The sequence below is a fragment of the Miscanthus floridulus genome, chromosome 15 (genome assembly GCF_019320115.1).
Source record: "Miscanthus floridulus cultivar M001 chromosome 15, ASM1932011v1, whole genome shotgun sequence".
NCBI classification, from domain to species: Eukaryota; Viridiplantae; Streptophyta; class Magnoliopsida; order Poales; family Poaceae; genus Miscanthus; species Miscanthus floridulus.
The window spans coordinates 62,977,735-62,986,412 of NC_089594.1; the positions used below are offsets into that span (position 1 = coordinate 62,977,735).

At 45.5% G+C, this 8,678-nt stretch overlaps 1 protein-coding gene and 1 pseudogene across 1 annotated transcript; both read right to left on the reverse strand.

The window, feature by feature from the left end:
* Positions 1–2,365: 2,365 nt before the first annotated feature.
* On the reverse strand, positions 2,366–4,079 carry LOC136508624 (putative disease resistance protein RGA1; annotated as a pseudogene).
* Positions 4,080–5,951: 1,872 nt separating this feature from the next.
* LOC136506602 (subtilisin-like protease) lies at positions 5,952–8,144 on the reverse strand. The gene has a single exon (XM_066501511.1). The coding sequence runs from the start codon at positions 8,142–8,144 to the stop codon at positions 5,952–5,954; it is 2,193 nt and encodes a 730-aa protein (XP_066357608.1).
* Positions 8,145–8,678: the final 534 nt, after the last annotated feature.

Genomic DNA, 8,678 nt, shown 5'->3' on the forward strand with positions numbered 1-8,678 from the left:
AAATGTAGTACCTTGTTCATTAAGTCATGTAATGAAGCGTGAGTTGAACTACCTAACATGCATCTGGAGTTATCCATTGTGGAGCATGGAAGTACTATTTTTTAGAAGTAAAAGTGATATCTAGGACGAACACAAGAATCTACAGGATATGTTCACTAAGTTGGCCTTGAGCTTGTGTTACCCTCGTTGGAATGAAATTGCTTATGACTTGGAAAAGTGCTATCACCTGGAGAAGCAAAAGTCGCGACCGATGCCCTTAGCAATAGAGAGTAGTGCTAAGAAGATTCGGGTGACACCAATGACTAAGGATTGTATTCCAAGTTTGAGCAACTTGAACGAAATCATTAATGTTTTGAAGATTGGTAGTAGAATTTTCCTCTGACCAAGAGATTCGTCAGGCTTCATTGGAGAAGGTGGATATTTTAAGGAAGAGAATTGGTACTAAAGGAAAGGTGGCCTAGTAATTGGAGTTACCTAGGAATTTCTCAAGGTACCTATCATAATCTTGGAGTTAGTTAGGCAAATTACTTCGAGTAAGGTCAACAGGTATGCAAAGTAAAGTGGAATCCTTATCAAGACGATGGAACTACACGATGAAGTAAAGAAGAATTCAAAGGCGAAGTATCCCTATCTCCTAGTCGATGTCTTCCGAATCTCGGGGACGAGATTCATCTGAAGGGGGTAGAATTGTAACACCCTAAAATTTGCCTCTTTTGGAAATAGAGTTAAAATGATTAAATTTGGAATTTTCTGTTCGTTAAAACATAGGAAATAAAAATTTTCATGAAATTAAAATTTAATATAAGGTTTAGAAACGTGGATGTGCATACATGCCGGTGCATTTGATTTAATTGATTGAGTGGTTTTGGTTAAAATTCAAATTGGTTTAAATTGCTTTTGAAAATGAATGTGGAAATGGCTTTGAACTAAAAGAAAAGAAAAATAAAAAGAAATTGGAATATAAAAGAGTTTAAAAAGGCTGTGTAATTTATTTAAAACTTAACAAAAGTCCTTATCCTCTTTTTGAATCGAAAGTATATATTTGAAATAATATTTGAATTAGATTTGATTCATATCTGAAATTGGTTTTGAAATAGAAAAGAAAATTTGAAAGTTGAAAATCCTTTCCCTCTCTCATTTTGGCCCGAGCAGCCGCATAGTCCAGCTCCAAGCCAGCCGGCCTTCCTCTGTTCCCGAGCCCAGCACCCCAGCCCTCTCCCTGTTTCCCTCTTCCTCTCACCGCGTGGGCCGAGGTTGGCGTGCAAGCCCACTGCTTCTCCTCCTCCGTTTTTTCCCCGTGTCCCATTTTCTTCCTTCCGTGCCGGCCCAGCGTCCCGGCCAGCAAGGCCTGCAGCGCGCTCCTCCGCCCTCTCCCGCTGACAGATCTGGCCCACCGGTCAGTCACGTCTCCCACCTCGGGAGGAAAAAGCAGGAAATTAACAACGTTTCCTGTTAAGTCGGCCTGGCCGGTTGGGAAACCAGCCAGGCCGGTTGGTTCCTGTGCCTCACCAGCTAGGCTAGTTGGTTGCCTGTTGCCGTACACTCCTTGCCGGCTAGGCTAGCTGTTGGGCAAGCCCAAAGCCTGCTGCCGTGCTGCTGCTTGGCCGACAAGGCCGCTGGTGCATGCTGTTGCTGGATTGTTAGGTGCCCAGGCCGCTGGTCTCCCTACACCGTTGACATCTAGGTGCTGGTCTCCCTGCGCCCTTCCTGCTACTGCTGCTGCACGCCACCAGCTGGATCGGCCAGCCGGCCAGGCCGCTCTCCGTGTCTGTAAACTCCGGCTAGGCCGGAGTGTCTGCGTCCCCAGCTAGATGGCCTGTTTTGAGCCCGTGAAAACCGGTCTGCCCGGTTTGACTGTTACAGTCCGACTCAAACTCTTTTTTATCGGTATTTGGACGAGATTTTTAATAGGAAGCTTAGAGATTACGACCTTAAGATGTTTTCTATTATGATAAGGCCACCCTTTCTATATATATGAGAGGATCATGGCCGATTGAAGGATCCAACCCTTAATCGTCAAAAAACACATCTACAGACCCTTTTACTCTCTCCTCTCTCTACCTTGCTGTTTATCACGTCTCCCGGCGAGATTTGATGGCGTTCTAGACGGCCTTGCTGGTACTAGACACCCTCCACGTGCTCCTCCCCGAAGGGTCATCTCGGGAGGTGTTCGGAAGTTTTCTACGCAAGGAACGAGCCCAAAATCGGCCTAACCGGTCTCTAGATCGGCTCCGTCGGTTCGCTCACATTCTTGCTGGTTGTGGGTTGATTTGCAACCCCCTGGGCGTGCTAGCCCTGCTGGTATGTGATTCGGATCACATCCGACGTCTACAACTGGATACAGAAATGAAGCCACACCGGTTCGAAAAATAAAAGTCCACTAAATTGACAAATCTCAAGCATGAGATAATACAAGCTTTGAACAACGATTTTCTAATCCTAGGGTGCAAGTGCAAGAGCAACTAGCAATATAGTACTGATTAAAGAACGGCAGAACCGACGTGCACAACACCTTGGGAAACCGGACGTCATCTGCCCAGCAGGCCAACATGCTGTCATGAGGAACAGCACCGTGGAGATCCTTGAACATAGCCAACTGCTGTGTCGTCTGAGACGGTAAGGAGGGGTCCTTCGAGAGCGTCACCTTGCACATGTCCACATGGCCGGGCAGCAAGTTTTCAGCCAAGTCCGAGATGTAACTGATGCCGTCACCAAGGGGAGACATCCCTCCGATGCTGCTCCTCAGGACCTTGCACCAGACCCTGGGATCCGGGCGATCCCTGAGGACCCCTCCAATGATCTTGGCGCCAAAGAATGACCCGTTCAGCTTCCTCGCTACCGCTTTCCCCGCGGAGATCAGCCTGGGATCATCCTCGACGTCCCTTCCAGCGAACGCGTGGGCCTTGAAGAAGAACCAGTACTCAGGGCAGGGCAGCGCCCTTAGCATGATTGGCTCCACCGTCCCGATGATGTTTGCGACATGCCGATTGTTTGTCGTGATGATCATCTTGATTATCCCCACCTTGCGACATCTTGATCCTTGCAAGAACTCCTCCAGCATCTGCTTCTTGTGCATGTCCACGTCCTCAAATATCACCAGGCACCTCTTGTGCTTGTCACGAAAAGCATTACCATTGACCAACTCTACTGGGTCATCTGAACAAGTTCCTTCGTTCTTTTTAACATCATAAGTAGATGAAAAATTGTGCAGTATGATCACCGGGAAGTGGCTACGCACTCTTGCGTCATCGCACGCGTACTGCACAAGGGTTGTCTTCCCAACTCCACTGCCACCAACAATGGGTAGCACACTCAATTCTGCAGTTGCCTGATCATCATCCTCGTGCAGCAGAAAGTTGATGATCCTCTGTTTCTCCACATGTCGACCAAACATCTGCCCGTCCCGGAAGATGCTAGTGGGTAGAGGGCGTCGGATGGGCTTGCAGTCATGCAAGAGCAGGATGAACTCCCTGAGATCATGAGACATGCCCTGCAGTCTCTGGAGCACCCTCTCAATCCCATCAACACTGATATCTATATCATCGTGGTGCAGCCTCATGGTGCGGCCAGCCGCAACCCTCACACGCTTTGCTGGATTAAACAAGGACAAGGTTGAAACTTGGGGAGTTACCTTATCATCATCGTCGTCTCTGTCAACATCCTGCTGGCAACCGCCGCACCCGACGGAATCGAGCAAATAGCTGCCCAGGTACTCGCCGTCGATGAGCTCCGAGAGCCACTGGAGGGTGCCGTGGTTGGAGATCTGTCGCCCTTTTGCTTCCTCTACCACGCTGTGGATTCTGATGAGCAGATGCCTCAGTCTTTGCAGCTTGTCTTCAGTGCTCTCCTTGTTACTGAAACGCCCAATGAGATGAGAAATCGCTCTACTGACCACATCACCGATGATGGCCGAGATGATGGCATCTGCCATTGTTGTAGATTTCTATAGCAGGAGAAGCGATCTAGTACAAGTCTTCCAGCAGGAAAAACATGTAAATGTGATGTGTGGCCGAGCTCGTTGGACCCAGTCCTCTTGTTATTGTTGGTGGAACTCTGAAGTCAACATTGCGATCAACCATCCACAAAAAATAAAACCCATGTAGTGACCAATCTTTATTTTTTGCCATTGGAAGGAAAGTGACCTGGAAGACCCGAGGTTGGACGGAATGAGTGGTTGTCGTTCAGGATACGTAGAGCTAATTGATACCACTCACACTAGTGCTTAGGCTGTGTTTGGTTGAAAGTACTTCTGCAGAAAAAAAAAGAAACAGAAGACGAGCCAAACGGATGGTACTAGAAATTATTTTTGTACAAGCCGCTGCTTTGGTGTAGTATTCATAGTATTTTAAATCTTTTTCTGGCTTTTGACTTTCTAATTTTCCAAATGGGTGAAAACAAGGAGATGTTTTACGGCTGCTTCGCGGAAGATAGAGAGAAGGTTAGGTTCTATAGTTGTTACAAGCAAATAGTTTATAGTTTTTTCACAAAACATAGCTTACAGTAGCTTTTTCATAGGTCACAGTTCAACCCTTGCACCGTTAATGAATCCGCATTACCGCACAGGCTAGAGTCTTAGAAGATAAAAGTATTACACATTAATGCTTTACTACTAGTAAAAGAATTATGTACCAATATTAATTTGCACGTTTTTTTCTCTTTGTTCACTATCTAATACAGTTGCTAGGCTTATAGGTACTGTGTATAATCTTAATGCAGTGTTATCATTTATTAATCTAGATGTTTTTTCTCCACTCTTCCTACATCTCAGTTGACTGAGATATGCTGATTGTTCAGGCGACGACGCCCGCGACCCTTACCCATATGCACGTGCACGTATCTCCCTCTCCCCACGCGGCAGCGGCGGCGATGTAGGCACTCCTTCTCCTCCTGGATCTACGAGTTAGGGTTTCGGCGAGTTTCACCTCTCTCTCTCTCCAAACTCAGGCAACCTTAGAAAAAGGAGGGGCCCTTAGGAGGTAGGCATGCCAGGTGGTGAGGACGATGGCCAGGCTCACTGGCGTGGCGGCGTACATCAACTGGGTGTGGCAGGTTCGGCCGCCCAAGGTTCTTGGTGGGCACCTGCTAGTGTTGGTGCCTCATCATGTTTTGGCCTGCGGGTGACAATCTTTGAGGACTCTGATGTGCAGGCATGTAGTCCTGATTAATATTCATGTGCGGTCCTTTATGTATGAAGGCATAATTCTTAGTTATTAATCTATTCTCTATATATTTAGAAGGCCACAAAGATGTATATCACGGTAGATCATTAAATACCTGTAATCTCTACTGTAGACAGTCAAATAGCTAAGCCATAATATGAGCTGACTATATAACTGGCTTGGACTTACAGCTAGCTAAATTATTAGCCTTGCTCATTACCAACAAAAAGGTTGGTGGTAAAAGGAGCAATTAATGCTGCAGTTTTTCATTGCTTTGACTCATAATTTCACTCCTTAAATGCGGTAGATGCCAGTTGGCCCATTAAAGATCTCTCCGTCCCAAATAAGTGACGTTTTTGACTTATAGATTTCTTGTTTGACCGTTCATCTTATTCAAAATTTTTATAAGTATTATTTATTTTGTTATGATTTATTCTATCATTAGAGATACTTTAATAATGATTTATTTATTTTATTATTTGCATAAAAATTTGAATAAGACGTACAGTCAAACAAGAAGTTTAAAAGTAAAAAACATCACTTATTTTAGAACGGAGGGAGTAGTGGTTCTCTAGAATATTTTAGCATCAATTTTGTGTTCACTGAGATATCAATTTTATTTGAACAATTATTAGTATTCAGTGTGCTGTTCCAAGCAACTTGATGCACAGTATTATGTGGTTGAAGCGGAGCACATAGGAATAATATAGACATGTCAGGATGGACTAATAAGTTTTTATTATAACAAGTAGGAGACTCTCATCACTTAAGTCCTATCTTGATGATCTTACATTAGAATATTACAATGGGGCTCCTCACCACATGCTTGCTAGAGACCCACTTGAAACTTCCCTGAGCATGCTGAGTTTTGCTAGCATTCCAGCTTAAGCTTACAGTAAATGTTTGGTTCTCCTTGAGCTTGGTGAACTCTAGCTTTGTGGGTGACACTGTGGCCTCAACTTCCTTTGGCATGTCAATCTCAATGGTATAAGATGACATTGCATCTCCAACATTTGTGACTGTCCGATTCACGACAAGTTTTCCTGCACTCGCCCTTATTGCAATCGAAGGGTAGTTCAGCTCTGCTTCAGCTATTTTTCTTCCTTTGTTGCAAGCATCCTTCTGATGCGTGATTGTCTCCACCTGAGAATCTGTGTAGCCTAGGCCACAGAGATACATGATGTACTGCTCCACGTCGGTGTCGTACACTAAGCCTGGGCTGATAGCTTGGGAAGGATTAACATGTCCGGCCCCGATACTGAAATGACTCGCTGGATTGAGTTGCTCATCTAGGATTGGCTGGTTGTTACCATACACGACAGAGGCTGTCGTCATGATTGCTGACTTGATCACCGCCGGTGACCAATCTGGATGTGCACTCTTGATAATAGCTGCAATGCCACTAAGGTGAGGTGCAGACATTGATGTTCCAGATATGGAGTTGAAAGTTGTATCATGTTCACGGCCGCCGGCAGCATTTGGTCCGACTTTGAACGGCCATGCTCCAATGACGTTCACACCGGGTCCAATGACGTCTGGCTTCAGAATGCCAGGGCTTGCAGTACTAGGCCCCCTAGACGAGAAGTACGCAACTACAGGAGCTGGAGTGATTCCCAGTGACGTGCCACTGAAAATGATGGAGGCAGTCGGCTTGCTGGATGTCTTGATGTACTCTCTGACGGCAGCAGCATCTTGAGAGTTCAGAAATGATGCTGGTAGGACATGGGCTGCAGCAATAGTTGTATGGCCACCATCCTCAGCTCCGAGTAATATCACGCCAGCACCACCACCATCCTTGATAGATTGTCCAATTTCGACCTGAGAGCCTTCAAGCTCGCAAGCAACAACATTCCCCGTGATGTTTCCAGCAGATTGAAACATCAGGGGCAAAGGGCCAAGGCTAGATGGTTGGTAGGCCGACTCACCAACAAAGGAGCGGCCATCGCCAAGCTTCACAATGGCTTCCATTTGCCGGTCCATTGTGCTTGCACCCACTGTCAAGACCCATGGTTCTTCATTGCTTAGTGTGCCAGTAAGCGGACCGGAATTTCCGGCAGAACAACTCACAAATATGCCCTTCTTCATAGCAGAAAAGGTTCCGATGGCAATAACATCTTCATGGAAGGGCTGTGCATGACCGCCGAGTGACATGGACAAGATATCAACACCATCGGTGATAGCGGCTTCCAGTCCGGCAAGTATGTCTGAGCCATAGCAGCCCTCCTCGTTGCACACCTTGTACATGGCTAAGTGCGCACGTGGGGCCATGCCAGCTGCAGTACCATTGCCACTACCAAGCACACTTGCGCCTTGCACGAACTTGCCAGCGGCCGTGCTAGCAGTGTGTGTTCCATGGCCAACATCATCCAATGGAACCTCGGTATTATTTGGGCCACCAATCAATGACCTTGCGCCAATAAGCTTCTTGTTGCAATGACCACTTTCAAAGTGGCAGGATCCACGCCATTTAGAAGGCGGCGTGGACATGCCCTCATCGCCAAAAGAGCTGTGTGCCGAATCTATCCCCGTGTCTAGGAGACCAATGATGCTTCCCTCGCCCATGCCTAAGCTATCCCAAGCCCCTCCATTTGGTCGTAGGCTTAGGAAATCAGGTGTGTGGGTTGTCAAGAGCGGAAGAAGGGTGTCTTTGTACACCATAAGGACCCCATCTTTGCTCTTGACATACTCTGCCTCATCATCTGTGAGGTCTATAGCAAACCCCAGAATGGCTTCTTTATAGGTATGGATGAATGGTGATACTGATCGAGGCGATCTTTCCATATGTGGGGGGAGGAATGATCTATACCAGCTTTCAAAGTTACTGGGGCTCGTAGCCATGGAAATATTTGGAGGAGGGCTCACACGTACAATATACGTGCACAGGCCAGATCTTTCACAATTTCCTTGGGTGATGGCTTGAGGGGTGTGTGGTAGCAGGCCTATGAGAACAAGGGAGGTTAATAGGAGTGTAGCATGCAACTCCATGGCTGAAACTCGGAAGATGAAAAGGCTATGAACTGTGTCAAAATAAGCTGGGAGCTGGCCTATTTATAGCCGACTAGGTAACTCAGTAGGTGACACCATCAATGGATCGCACCTCAAAAAAAATATTTTTTCTTGCGATTACCACCTCAAAATATGATAAAGAAATAACTCTTTTATTCATGGATCCAAATGCCTCTGAGTTCTATACATTTAATTCTTGGAAGGAACCATATCTTCATAATTGTGATGAAAGGTATTTTGCATGATTTTATTTTGTATAAAAAGCCATCATAAATAATGAGGATTATACTTCTATTAACAGCTTTGAAATTTCTACGAAAAATTGAAATTGATTTAGCTTGATTTGATTCTCTAGATGACAATAGAATCCTATGTTTTTATTTATGATATTTTTGCATGAATACATGGGAAATAATATTTTTCTACTAGACACAAATGCACATGATATCTGGGCAAATAATTAGTTACAAGGAACAATATGTTTATAATGAGATATTGAAAGAGATTTAGCAT

Coding starts and splice junctions, on each gene's coding strand:
- LOC136506602 (XM_066501511.1), bottom strand. CDS start 8,144: ATGGAGTTGCATGCTACACTCCTATTAACCTCCCTTGTTCTCATAGGC.